The sequence below is a fragment of the Myotis daubentonii genome, chromosome 14 (assembly GCF_963259705.1).
Source record: "Myotis daubentonii chromosome 14, mMyoDau2.1, whole genome shotgun sequence".
NCBI lineage: Eukaryota > Metazoa > Chordata > Mammalia > Chiroptera > Vespertilionidae > Myotis > Myotis daubentonii.
The window spans coordinates 51,987,150-52,001,326 of record NC_081853.1 but is presented as its reverse complement, the minus strand read 5'-3'; the positions used below and the strand labels follow the sequence as shown (position 1 = coordinate 52,001,326).

General features: G+C 55.6%; 1 protein-coding gene across 3 annotated transcripts in view; it reads right to left on the bottom strand.

Annotated features, from left to right (window-relative positions):
* XYLB (xylulokinase) overlaps positions 1–14,177 on the bottom strand; it is a 36,320-nt gene that overhangs the window by 15,901 nt on the left and 6,242 nt on the right. For 2 of the 3 annotated variants that reach the window (XM_059664414.1, XM_059664416.1), the window contains exons 4-14: positions 13,058–13,138; positions 10,681–10,767; positions 9,979–10,107; positions 9,125–9,190; positions 7,926–7,998; positions 5,907–6,025; positions 4,985–5,066; positions 2,805–2,845; positions 2,135–2,250; positions 1,061–1,176; positions 345–418 (exon numbers count right to left, since the gene is read on the bottom strand). In XM_059664414.1, coding sequence (XP_059520397.1) covers positions 345–418; positions 1,061–1,176; positions 2,135–2,250; positions 2,805–2,845; positions 4,985–5,066; positions 5,907–6,025; positions 7,926–7,998; positions 9,125–9,190; positions 9,979–10,107; positions 10,681–10,767; positions 13,058–13,138 — 984 coding nt within the window. The remainder of the gene's footprint in view (positions 1–344; positions 419–1,060; positions 1,177–2,134; positions 2,251–2,804; positions 2,846–4,984; positions 5,067–5,906; positions 6,026–7,925; positions 7,999–9,124; positions 9,191–9,978; positions 10,108–10,680; positions 10,768–13,057; positions 13,139–14,177) is intronic. The other variant, XM_059664415.1, reaches the window with a different exon arrangement.

The following is a 14,177-nucleotide window of genomic DNA, read 5'->3' as shown; positions in this document are numbered from 1 at the left end:
AGAGAGAGTAAGGGAGGGAGAGGGGGAAAGAGCAAGGGGGGGAGGGGAGGAAGAGGAGAGAGAGAGAGAGAGAGACCTCGATTTGTCGTTTCAGTTATCCATGCATTCATTGGTTGGTTCTTGTATGTGCCCCGACCAGGGATCAAACCCGAAACCTTGGTGTATCGGGGTGACTCTCTAGCCAACTGAGCTACCCGGCCAGAGGCTCAAAGACGTTTGTTTTATTGATGGATGAGTGAATGAATGGAGCCCCTAAAAGGAGCATCATGCCTATTCCATAGGCAACTGTTAAATGTAACACTCAGAACTGGAGCCGGCGCAGCTCCAATACACGTAGCGCATACCTCACGGTTTTCTGGGCTAAACCTATGACGCCCGGTCATTTCAGGGGTGATCTCCTTGACGTCAAAATAAAAACCTGAAACAGACCAGGAAGAGATTAGCTGTCAGCGATCAAAAACAAAAGGCGGGCGTCTCAAGACTTAGAAAAAGGGCGGGGTGCAGCGACCCCACATCTCTGTCGCTGGGCCCCACTCGCCCACGGGAGGACATCTACGAATACTCAGTCCCTTGCCCTCGGGCAGGACAGAGGGCGTCCAGAAAGGCCTCAGCAAGTTTCCTTAGACAGCTCTCCCGACGCTCACCTGGCAGCCGGGCCACGGGCAGCTGCCCCACTAGCCCTGAAATACCTGCCCACGCCCCCTCCCTGCTCAGAGGCCTGTTCCAGACGCTGGGCACTTTTTCTAACAGGACCTGGTGCCTGCAGCAGAAAGCTGTGCACAGGATGCACCAGAAGGGAGCAGGCACTGTGGCTGCCACCTCTGAGGCTGCCACCAGGCACTCTGAGGGGGCAGGAGATGCAGCGATGGCCCCATCTTCCACTCAGAACACAGGGTCTCAGACCAGCTGTCAGGCCCATGGAGCACAAGTGTAGACACACAGGGCTCTCCTGGGCCTCTCCCTGGCCCTCCTCTTCCCCTACTCACGGGGCGCCAGGCCCTGCCCCTTCCACAGGCAGCTGCTGCCCCTCCCCGGGCCTGCACAGCACCCAACAGCCTACCCAAGCTTCCGCCATTCCCCATCTCCGTGGACCGCAGCGCCTTCGAGAACTCGCTCCAGGAACCGGAAGCCGACTCGTCGCGGATCTTCTCTCTCATGAGCGAGCCATTCTTAAAGCTGCAGAAGTGCACACAACCCTGAGGGAGCGCCCCAGCGCTCGCTGACTGGACACACGTGTTGCCAAGAAGAGGAGCTGCAGGTCAGGCTGGACCACAACCCCCAGCCACTGCATGGCAGGGATCTGCGGCTCTCCCTCAAGTACCAGGCCCAGCTCAGGTCCCAGGAATCACCTGGAAACGCACTTGTCTGGGGCCATTTACAAAGAAGGCTGCCACAGAGGAGCCCCAAGAGGGGCAGGGAGCTGGGGTTTTGCACGCGGTACCACCTGCACAACGGGGAGGGGCTGGCTAGATCTGCTAGACCCACATATTCCCCAGCAGTTCCTGGGGCGTAGAGGCTCAGAAACCTCCCTCAGTAGTTTTCAGCAAGTGTCTGAAGGCCTGTGCTCAGCGCACCCCTTCCTGTAGGAACGGAATCGACCATGTGCCAAACACGTCTTCACAGTACAAAGTAAACGCTCCCCTTCTCCTCAGGTTATGAACAAAGCGTGGCCCAGACATGCTAGGGCCGTGGTCAGCAAACTGCGGCTCGCGAGCCACATGCTGCTCTTTGGCCCCTTGAGTGTGGCTCTTCCACAAAATACCCCGTGCGGGCGCGCGTACAGTGCGATTGAAACTTCGTGGCGCATGCGCAGAAGTTGGTTTTCGGCCTGGGCGAGTCTATTTTGAAGAAGTACTGTTGATATTTGGCTCTGTTGACGAATGAGTTTGCCAACCACTGTGCTAGGGCGTCTGCCCCAGGCCACACACAGGCTGAGCACCCAGGGTGTGGGTGCTAGGGCTGGAATTGGGACCTGGGTTTGGGGGACTCTAGGTCCTGAGTTGCTCCCACCCAGCTCTGTGTCAGCAGGACCCAGTGCGTCCCGGGGTCTCAGCTGCCCACAGGAGCCTGCTCAGTGGGACAACTTGGGGTGCTCCCGATGGGGGCAGACGGCCTTCCTCCCCACCCAACCTACCACAGCAGCGCCATGTAGTGCCGGGGGTCGACCGGGCTGCAGAAGATGTGGCCTTCCAGGGCGGGCGTGGGCTCCTGGAGCCAGAGGAACAGGGTGTCGCTGGTGCCCAGGCTGATCTGAGGAGAGATGGGCAGGGTGAGGTACCCTGTGCTTGCCCAGCTCCACCGCCCTGACCCATCGCTTCCCTCCTTGTGCTGCAGACTGCGGAGTAAAGGCCACTTCCGGGGAGAAACCTCTTCTGACCCTCCCGCACCACAGGAGCCCAAGGTCAGCTCCCCAGATACAGGCTGTCCTGGATCCTATGGGCTGACCTTCTAGAACTCACCACAACTGCGTCTAACTAATGGTGTGGGTGATGGATGACTGGTTCCCCAAGCGACTGCCCACTACACCCAGGAGGGCATGGGTGGTGTCTGCCTTTCTCACTGGGGAGCTCACATCCTCACACCTTCTGCCACTGTGCCCGCCAGGACTGGCCACTGTCAAGGCGGGCAGAGGACTCAGCCAAGGCAAATGGCCTTCTAAGAGAGAAGATGTGGGCAGGCCCTGGGTCTCCCTGTCCCCTCCCTCCACTGCCCTTTGGAACCAGCAGGCCCTCTGATAGGCAACTACGATGACCCCCAGGGCGGACAGAGCTGGCTCCACCTGTGGGCGTGAGCAGTCACCTTACCGCAATGTCACCTTCCTCCAGCCTCATGCCTGCCAGCGACGCTGAGGATGGGAGGGGAGCCTCTGGTTAGACACTTCGGAGCCAGGGAGCAAACGACAATCGCCCCCCCAGATGGGAGCACAGCCCCCACCCCCCTCCCTGAACCCACATGCTAAGGGTAGAGGCAGGAACAGGGTGAGCTGAGGGCTCAGGAGGTCCCCAAAGGAAGTCCCAGGGGGGAGAGAGTGGAGGCTCTGTGATCAGGGCCTTTGATTTGGGCTGGGACCTCTTCCCTAGGCAGTCCACACTCCCCACCCACCGTCAGGGGCTCCCAGGAGCGCCGAGAACAGAGGGGGCCAGATCAAGACACCAGGACACATACGGCAGAAAAAGACAGACGTGAGGCGGGAGTGAGGGGCTTTCCCTGGCCCAGGGGTAGGGAAAGGGCCGGGTTACGTGGCCCACACAATGATCTTGATCTGCCTTGTTCACTGATAACTGAAAGAAGGCCTGTCAAGTAGTAGATGCTCACTAAACATCGGGAGAATGAATGAATGAGTGAAAGGAGAAGTGTGGGAAGAGGTGGACTCAGATATTGCTGATGAGGTGCAAGCAGCAGTGTGTGTCAGAGCCTTGGGTCCAGGAATCCCCCCGAGAGCGTATCCTCTAGGCCCCAGAGTCCAGGGACAAGAGTATGTCATAGGTGCCATCTCTCAACAGCAAATTTCACATTATTGGAGTTTTGGCTATTGTATTGCCTCATGATTAAGAGAGATCAGCTTGGGTTATTTAGAATTAGTATGCTCAAACTAATTTCTTTTCCACATTCCAAGAGGATTTCTTCCCTAAAAAAAAAGAAGGGGAAAGCAAGTTCCAGTGTTTTTATTCAAACATAAGCCCTAATATCCTTCCTGGGTGCTCCTCAAAAGAACAGTTGTTTTCAAAAGGGAATATTAGTCAGCATTTGCACCGGAAGCCACGCCAACCTCCACCACAGCGGACTGGGGAAATCAATGCTGGGCCAACCGTACCGAGACAACCATGAAAATGTTGGACACAAGCCTGCCCTGGTGGGTTGGACATAAAAAGAAGGTCGGAAGGACAGCCATCACTTCTACTGTCAGGCCTCAGTGGGTGGGGAGTTTGGACTGCTTTAGGGAAGTGGCTGGTCCCAGCCCAATTTTAACTGTTTATGGATGATTTTTACATCCTTCCTTTGGTTTGTCAGTATTTCATTTTTTTTCTGCAATGAAGAGGCATCCCTTGTGAATAAAACAACAGCATAAGCTTTTGTTCGTCTGCCTGTTATTGTTGTTTTAATGAAGGTGCAAAAAATGTACTATTTAAAGCAACCGCAGCCTGAAGATGAGACTCAGGGAGGGACCGGCCTGAAACCAAAGTCCAAGAAAAAGGACAGAAAGCTGCTTCTTTGCCATTTCAGCTCACACGTGCCCAGAAGCGGACACTTCAGGGGTTAGAAGCAAGCCCAGTATCCTCCCGGGCGGGCGTTCTTCTCGTTGGGAGAGGAGTAAGAACTAACACATGCTCCTAAGGCAGTGACAGCGAACCTATGGCACGCGTGTCAGGGGTGACACGCGAACTCACTTTTTTGGTTGATTTGTCTTTGTTAAATGGCATTTAAATATATAAAATAAATATCAAAAATATAAGTCTCTGTTTTACTATGGTTGCAAATATCAAAAAATTTCTATATGTGACACAGCACCAGAGTTAAGTTGGGGTTTTTCAAAATGCTGACACGCCGAGCTCAAAAGGTTCGCCATGACTGTCCTAAGGAGACTCAATGAACTTATTTTCACTTGGAAAGGTAAACAAGGTGTGTGCATGAGGAATAAGCCCCACCCCCACCCGTAGATCAAATGACGGGTAGGGACTCAAAACCAGGTCCCAGAGGAAGGGTCAGAGGGAGTGGGAGGTTTAGCTTGGACCAGAAATGGCAGGTCTAGGAGCGGTGGGCAGGACTGCCTTCCTTGATCACGGTCAGTTTTCTCCTGGGCGGGGAGGCGGCCTTGTGGCTCCTGAGGACAGGCAGGGCCACGGTGGGGCAAGTCCAGGGGGCCAGCTTTCAGGAGTGGAGCCTGCAGCCAGGGAGGGCGGGGCTCCATCCCAGGGGGCTTCCCAGAGGCCAGGCTATGGACCAAGGCAGGCTCCCTGGGGAGCGATACCCGCCAGGGACTCACCTGGGTTGTCCCCAGTGAAGGCCACCACTTTGCATCCCGGAGGAAACCCGTAGCGCTGGACGTAGTAGGAAGAAACGGGCCCCTGAGGAGGAAAAGCCAGGACCCTCTGCTGAGGCCAAGCCCGCCTTCCCAGCACAGCGTCCACCCGCAGGCCACGGGACTGGGACCGGCTCCAGGTCACAGCCCGGAGCCGCATCACTCCCTGTGGCAAACCGGGATGTCCCTCCTGTTCACAAAAGGCCAGAGGAGCCCCGGACAGGTCATCCCACCACCTCGAAGACCACTTGATGTTGAGAGTCAAGGTCACCAGAGCAAGCCCATCTGCAACTTGGACATGTCACGAGAGCTTCAAATTCTGGATGTAGCATGAAAACTAAGCAAATGAATTACCAGGCCCAGCCATCGGATTAAGAACCACTGGGCAGCCCTGGCCGGGGAGCTCTGTTGGTTCGAGCATCGTCCCCCTACGCCAAGGTTGGGGGCTCCGTCCCCGGTCAGGGCACATACAATAACCACCAATGAATGCATATGTAAGAGCAACAGCAAACAGATGTTTCTCTCTCCCTGCCTCTCTCTTTAAAATTAATAAACATTAAAAAAAAATAACTGGACACATGAACACAGATGTCAACGGTCTAAATAAAATAAACCCAAAAGGCAGTGCTGGGAGGGGGTCCCCCAGGAACCAGGGCCCTCAGGCGCCTCCACGAGCTGCTGTGGGACCAGAGGGCAGAGACCCCTCTAGATGGATGCGTAATCTTTAGAAAGCACCGTCAGGAAAAGAAAGCGTTCCCCCCCCTTGCCCTGACTTTACTTTAGTCCTGAAAGTTTAAAACACATGGTAAGATTTCCTGGTGTCTGGGAAGAAAGGTGTGTTCCCTCCAGCTCTTAAAGGAGACACGTCCCTGGAAAGAGGACCTACCACAACTGAGCATGACGGTACCGGGGGGCCCAGCTTCTCCTCTAAATGGGGTGCACAGGCACCAAGGCACGCCTGGGCCCAGACTTTGTCCTGGATCTGCAACAAGTTCATTCCAGAACCTACGGACGGCAGGAAACAAGAATTAGAAACATCTTGCAAAATGCACAGATCTGGGAGGGCGGATCATGCTCTCACAGCAAACTTGGACCAGCGGGAGGTGTACCATGTGCCTGGGTCACGCTGGACCCAGCCAGCCAGCCAGCCGCCAGCAGGGCCCCGGGAAACACAGGCCCCGCCCCACCATCGCTTCTTCCAAATACTTCCCCAACAGCTCAGACTACCTGGAAAGCTGCTGCTCCCAGACCTGGCCGCGGCCTGGCCAGGGGAGGGGAATATGTTGACAAGGAACTGCTCTGTGTCCCCTGAAGTTCAAGCTGGCTCCTCAGAGGTAGCCCACTGCTGATGTGGGCCAGCCCTCAGGGACTTCCCAACCACATCGAACTTCGGGGAGAGCGCTCAGACGCCCCTCCCCTTCCTCCTGCTCCTCACTGAGCTCACCTCGTCTGGGCTACCACCATCTATTTCTCCCAAGGCTTTCCTCGGGATGGGGAAGGGGATGGAACCGGGAGCACAGGTGGAGGCAGACAGGGGGCTGGGGCAGGGATGGAGTCACCTGCCCATGAGAGGCAGCTGGTGAGTTAGGCCGTGACGCCTCGGGTGAGGGAGCGGAAGGCCCAGCGGAGGCTGAAGATCATCCAGCGTCCCCACGGGAGCAGTGAGCAGTGAGCAGCGTGTGACCTGCCCCAGAGGCACTCTGCCTCAGGGAGAGGTGGGGAGCACAGTGCACAACCCGCTCGTCCACGTGTAAGTTCTGCTGATCTGAGCTCTATGCCATTAGCTGCAGGGACCTTTACTTCTCCAGATTGTGAGTGAAGCTGGGGGGTGGGGGGCACTCCTTAACCGCCCCATTTTTCCCCCCCTGAAAACTCGAATAACATCTGGAACACAACAGCACTCAAAAACTTCAGCTGGATTCCCGGGGGCTGAGAGCACTCACTCTGTTCTGCAGCCACTTTCCCGGGTCTGGGCTCCTGCTCTACATCCTCCTCCTGCTTCTGGTCACGCCTGCAGCCTAGGCCCACCCAAGAGTTCCTTCCGTATCTCCTCCCAGCCTTCCTCCCTCCCCGCTACCATTTCCATTTAGTTTTGTTCGGGCTTTTTATTTTATTTTTCTAAAATATGCTTTTACTGATTTCAGAGAGAGGAAGGGAGAGGGAAAGAGGGATAGAAACATCGATGAAAGAGAAACGTAGATCCGCTACCTCCTGCACGCCCTCCCCCCACCCCCAACTGAGGATCGAGCCTGCAACCTGGGCATGTGCCCTGACTGGGAATTGAACCGGCGACCTCCTGGTGCACGGGATGACTCTCAACCACCTGAGCTGCGCCGTCTGGGTTTTGTTCAGGTTTTCATTCCAGAGGCTCACAACTCCCAGGAGTTTCCCAAACGTGAACAAAAACGTCAATACCAAGATTGGCCCCGGCTCAACCCCGAGTCCTGGTGTTCACGCGTGGGAGGTCCTCCTGGGTGGGTCTGTGCGACCGTAGGCTGGGGCAGAAGTGATGGCACCTCAATTCCCAGATTAGGGGAATCCAGCCGTGTTGTCATTAACAGCCCCCCAGGAACCGAGGCCTCTGACCAACAGGCCTGTGTGTGAACCTGGATCCTCCAGCCCATCACGCCAGCTGGACGCCCCCTCACGAGAGCTCCTGAGCCAGAATCGCCCGGCTAAGCTGCTCCCACATTCCTGACCTTCAGAGACTCTGGGCAAAGAAACATTTGTGACCTGCAGCAGCGAACTGCTCGGGTCGTCTGCCAACAGCAAGGTAACTAACACCCTCCCTGCTTGGCAGCAGATAATAGGCCTGAAAGACTGGCACCGGCCAGGTGGACGAGGCTCACGCTGCCTGCGCGCCCCCTGCACGGGCACACGCCCAGGACTCCGCAGGCCCACTCACCGTCACTGTAGTCAATAGGGCAGTAGGACCCCAGGAACAGGGAAGCGGCAAAACTGCTGACCAAGGAAATTCTCTGTAAGAGAAGGAAACTGAGATATGACTCACTTCCATATATTCTAAGCCAGCGGTCGCCAACCTTTCAGACCTCACGGACCACTGGTTGGCGACCACTGCTCTAAGCAACTGAATACTTCACACACACACACACACACAAGAAGAGCTTTATATTGTGAGCAAGATGCCCCAGTAATGGCTGTGGCATCTCACCCCGCAGGTTCTGACAGTCCATACAACTGTCAAGTTGAACAGAGAAAGGCACACTTAGGGGAGCGGGTTTCCCACCCGGCATCCACGGAGTGTGGTGCTGACTTCCTGCCTCCTCTTCTGTGGTCTCTGTATCTCAGCGGTTCTCAACCTGTGGGTCGCGACCCCTTTGGCGGTCGAACGACCCTTTCACAGGGGTCGCCTAAGACCATCCTGTATATCTGATATTTACATTATGATTCATAACAGTAGCAACATTATAGCTATGAAGTAGCCATGAAAATAATTTTATGGTTGGGTCACCACAACATGAGGAACTGTATTTAAAGGGCCAGGAGGTTGAGAACCACTGCTGTATCTAGTCACAAGGGAAGTGGGATGTGTGACTGCAGGACTCAGACCCAAAAAAGACACTTGAGGGTTCAGAGCAAGAATCAGTGAAAGCCGGCCCCTAGGAAGCTTTCGATTGGCCCAGACAGGAGCTGCAGGAACGGATAACAGATTTTAGATGTCAGCTGGGGGGGTCTTTGCTTCCACAAGGGAACCACAGGCCCCTGGACCAGGGCAGAGAACGCCAACACCTGCTGCCCCCATCAGCCACCTCTGTCCTGTGTTTCCCACAGAATTCAGAGCGGGCTTTCCACCCCTGCCCACAGCCTGCATGGCTAATGCTGCAAAGTAATCCTGAATCATTATAATGTAAATTGGATGTCAACTTCCAAGATTAAAAAGGCCCGTTGGGCCCAGCCACAGAAACAAGCAAATTGTTTTCCAAATGAGAGAAAGAAGCAAAGTGAATGTATCATTTTTAATGTCCGCTAATCGATGTCTGTGTTTTTTCCCACCAATGCACATGAGATGTATTTCTGTTAAAGATAAGTATTAGAAAAGGAATTCAACTGTGACTTTCAATCAAGTAGGAACGTTTAACCAACCTCGGTGTGTGAGTAGGCCTCGGGGTTCTGCTGGTAAATCTTTGCAATTTGGTTTCCTGTAAATCGCTGAAAAAAAGACGGCAAACTCTTAAAAACCCAAATCCTACGTGGAATGAGCAGCTCCATGCTCTGGAAATCCGTTAGTACGTGAAGGCTTTCAAAAGGCCTCAGCAATGCATGGCACCGGCTGGCCACCTGAGTGACCAAGCCTCGCTCGGGACTGACACGCAGGGAGGCCTGCTCTGATCACGGCACCCGTGCAGGGGACTCAGGGGGTCCCTTCCCCCCCACATCCTTCTGACCTCAGGTGGCCCTGGTGGGGTTGGCCCTGTCCCCAGAACCTGTGCTCCAGCGAGGGTCGCATGACCCCAGCTGGGGCTGGGCCGGTGACAGCCACCCGTGGGCGGGGTGGGGCCTTCGCTGAGGCCAGCAGGAAACAGGCACTCTTTTTATTTTTTCACTTTGCCAGGAACTGTATTGTCTTACAAGCACTGAGTCCTTTCAGCTTCAAAACTACCCAAAACCTGAGTGAGAGAGGCTGAAAGCAAGGCGCCATCGTCACCCCGGCGGACACGAGGAGCACAGCCGTGTTCACACCTGGGCACACACAGGGGAGGCCTGCCCTTGCTCGATGGGCAGCACAAAGAGGCAGGATGGCCTTGATCGGAACCCGGGGCCAGAGTGCCTAGTCCTGGCTCCTCTGGGACCCCACCCGGCCTCATGGGATCCCCACAGGGACCGGCCACCAGCTGTGTCCTCCCAGACACCCAGAGAAAAGGGACTGGAGCCAACTACCAGACCTTCCTCCCGGTCCCAGCCCCAGCCCAGTCCAGCCCAAGGCGAGCCCTGCTCACCTCGTAGGCACGGGAGCCGGTGAGGCAGCTGAGAGCCTGGGCCCCGCCCACGGCGGCCTCCAGCTGGCGGCACTGGGCTGTGGTGCTGGAGTCCATCCACACCGGGCAGTCGTGGATGGAGAAACAGGCCTGGAGAGAAGGGGCCAGGGCTCAGGCTTGCGCTCTGCCCGCTGGTGCGGGCGCCTCTGAGCAGGTGTGGGTGCCTCTTCCCTGGATGTGACCTTGGGAGACTCAAGGGCAAGCCCACCATGCCCACACCTCAGCCTGGCCCACTGGGATCCCTCCCAGAAAGCTCAAGGTGGAAGGTTCTGGGGAGGATGCCCGAGTGCCCCAGGCGATGCTAGATGTGGGCGGGAAAGGATTCGTGCCACTCTGCTGGGGCACCTGGAGCCTGGGAGGAGAGGAGAAGCCAGAGCCGGCCTTCCAGCATCAGGAGGCATCCGGCCCCATGAGGAGATTCCCAAGGGGCCATGAGATGGAGTCAGGCTGGGCAGGAGGGACCGTGTGATGAGGGCTGCTAGCACCTGACCCTTTGTCCAGACACCAGGTATGCCCACTGCAGGGGGGCAGGGCAGACCCGACTCACAGGACTACCACCCAAGCCACCTTCCTACCCCCCGACAATGCTCAAAGCCTCACACCTCAGGGCCTTCCTTTCCCCTCTAGAGAAGTTTCTTGGACTCCCCGATCCTGGCCAGTTACCTGCAGCTGCTCGTGTAACGGGAGGTCTGGTGACAGGCTTGTCAGCACCCGGCTGGCCCCAGCTTTCCAGTATATACTTCCGTGTTGCTGTCCAGGGAAAGCCAAGTACACGCTCATTAGGCCACACGTGTCACAGCCTTCAGGAGACACAGAAAGCACAGAAGGACCCCAGACCACACGCAAAGAACTGGGCTCCACAGAGCTCATCCTCTTCAGGAGCCTCGGTTTTCCTGTCTATACAATGGGGAGAGGGGGGACTCTGCCCCGTCCACCTCACAACTTGTAGGAAGACTCCAAGAAGGAACGGTCAGTCTGGATATTGGTGCTTTTGTAAAACTGGATTTAAGTATATGCTCAGAGTATTACCTGAAATTCACTCATCCATTCATTTCCAGGGGTGGGGAACCTTTTTCCCACCAAGGGCCACTTGGATATTTATAACTTCATTCTCGGGCCACACAAAATTATCAACTTAAAAATGAGCCTGCTCTATTTGGTCGGACATTTAATTAGCTCGCCCCTAATGCCTTGGCAGGGCCCGACCCAATGTTTTTGTAGGTCTTCTACAGTCTGCAGGCCAGACGTTCCCCACCCCTCCTTACCCATCCATTCATTCCACAAACACTGAGCACCTAGGTCAGCCGTGGGCAAACTACGGCCCGCGGGCCGGATTCGGCCCGTTTGAAATGAATAAAACTATTGGGAAAAAAAATCATACCCTTTTATGTAATGATGTTTACTTTGAATTTATATTAGTTCACACAAACACTCCATCCATGCTTTTGTTCCAGCCCTCCGGTCCAGTTTAAGAACCCATTGTGGCCCTCGAGTCAAAAAGTTTGCCCACCCCTGACCTAGATCATGCCAGGCATAGGACAGATGCATCAGACAGCACTGTCCCTATTCTGCAGGACCCTGAGGTTGAGTCAGGAAAGAAGATACACATGTATAATCAGAAAACCCTGGAGGTGCAGGCAGGGCTGTGGGAACAGGTGGGCCAGGTGGAGGGAAGGGCGGCATTCTAAGCAGTGGGCCTGAGCTGGGGCAGGAGGTGGGTGATGGGGCTGGAGGGGAAGGCGGCAGCATCAGGGCCTCGATGCCCATGCTCAGAAGGCTGGGGTTCGTCCTGGAGGTGTGGGGACTCCGGCTTAGCGGGATGTGGCAGGCCGAATGTATGAACGGCCCGTGGGAACCTTGGAGAAGGCTGGCTGCAGGTAGGGAGGCGGGAGCCGAAGCCCAGAGGAAAAGGATGGCACTAGGCCTGGGCCACAGGAGCAGAGTTGGAGAAGAGGCGGTAGATTCAGAGTCGTGTACAAAGCAACGTGGGGACCCTTGGATGTGGGGGTGGGAAGACGACACCTGAGGCAGGGAGCCCGAGGAAGACGTATGGGGACAGATGGGTGCTCAGTCTGGGTCGTGGTACGTCTGCGGTGGTCATAGGGCACCAGGCCATGGGGGTGAAGGGGATGCCCAGCAGGGAGAGGGTGTCGAGGCCCGGGATCAGGTGAGGAGCAGACAAGAGCACCCCGGGAATCTGCTTAGTTTAACAAGGACAAGAGCAACCGATTCCTGTCCGGTCAGGGGGAAGAGGCGTCTTCTGAAAAATTAGTGAGCACTCCCTAACGAGGGCTAATCCAGCAGGGAGCGAAGTGACCTTAGACAAGTGACGTCGCCTCTCTGTGCCTCAGTCTCCCCCCCCCCGCCCCCCGTCAATGGCAATGACAATAAAAGTAGTAGCTAAAGCTTAAGGGTTTTACATACTTTGGCACAGTTAAATTTTACTCATTTAACAATCACATTGAGCCTATGACAGATGAGGGTGAGGAGGCAGCAGAGAGCTGGGTGGTGTGTCCCAGGTCACCGCCGGAAATGGCAGAGCTGGGGATCCAACCAGAACCCCTGTGCTGACCACTCCAGGATCCCACCTCGTAGAAATGGTATGAGGACTCAGATAACTTATATCAAAGGCTCAGCACTGCGGCCAGCACACATTCATTGTTAGTAGTAGTAGTAGCACCTCTACTACTGAAACTGCTACCATGGTTAGTATAATTTCTGCCTTTGGTTTTACCTCCAGGAAATAGAAATGCCATTTTAGTGCCCCAGTCATCACAAATTCATGCCAATCCCTCCATCCCCTCGTTCCTCCTCACCCACTGTCCTATTTCATGCGCAATCGTAAGAACTGTCTCAGATCCTTCTGCAAGGAGCCAAGCCATATACCCTCCAAGGGCTATAGGGGCTTTTACAACAATGCAATGTGTCAGTGGGTCTCAAGGACGAGCACCCTCCCTCTCGGGGAGCGGCAACTCGGCACCGGCTCCCCTGCCCAAGACAGCTGCCCTCGCGTGGCCCGTGCGGGCTGCTGCAGACTGACCTGGCCTGCCCCAGACAAGGCGAGGACTCGAGAGAAGTCAAAGCCCGAAGCCCTCATCTTCTCCAAGAGGATATCCAAAGCCTGGGAAGAAAAACACAATGCACCGTGACTGTAGCGATCCATGGAACCAGACAACCACACAAGCCTCAAAACTGACACGGAAGGGCTTGCCAGTACAGCGGAGGTGACGAAGAAGGAACGGATACAATGAATGAGAGAGAACCGTGGATGTGAGAGACACAGGGACCGGTAAGCGCCCCGACCGGGGATCAAACCTGTAACCTAGGTATGTGTGTGCCTTGACCTGGAATCAAACCCGCAACCTTTTGATGTACAGCATGATGTTCCAACCCACTGAGCCATCTGGCCAGGGCTATGCCAAAGCTATTTTGAAAAAACGGAAGCGCTAACCACTAATCCTTAACTTCTGCTTCTGCAACGTGTGACGTCCAAGCACTCGGGAAGAGAGAAAGCACGGCGGCTCAAATGTGGGTTTCGTTGATTTGTGTTTTCGACCCACCATACTGATGATGTCACTTCACTGCCATGGAGAAGTGAAAAAAAGCAAAGCAGAGGGCTCCCACCAGAAGGGGGCTCCAGGCCCACAGTCCCCATGTCCAGGCGGGAGGGACAGTAGGCAGGGGGTGGCCATTTATCCCAACCCCTCCACCATCCTCCATCCAGTTGGCATCTTCTTCCTCGCAAGACCCCCCGGGGGGCACAGATGGCAGTGCCCCGCAGAGCTCGACACTTCCCCTAAGATTTCCTAGCAAGAATTAGAGAGTCACCACAGGCAGGGATTTCCTTGTGGGCAGAGAAGCCACCTGAGCTCCTAGCTGACCCCGCCATCCCAGGGCAGGGAGGACTCCTTTCACAATCCTGGCTGCGGCTGTCAACTCTAACTCTGCCTGCCAACCCCCTGCAGGGAGTGTGGTGCAGCTGGGGCAAGGATGGGCAAAACTAGAGCTTGTCCAATCCTAGAGGCTGCTCGTAATTACAAACCACCCCCAAACCATCCCCAACCCCAAGCCTGGCTCTCTACCCACTGTTCACCCCCAAATCAAGGCCTGGACCTCATCACTGGGACCTCTAGACACCAACTCTTGCCTGTCACCTCCAA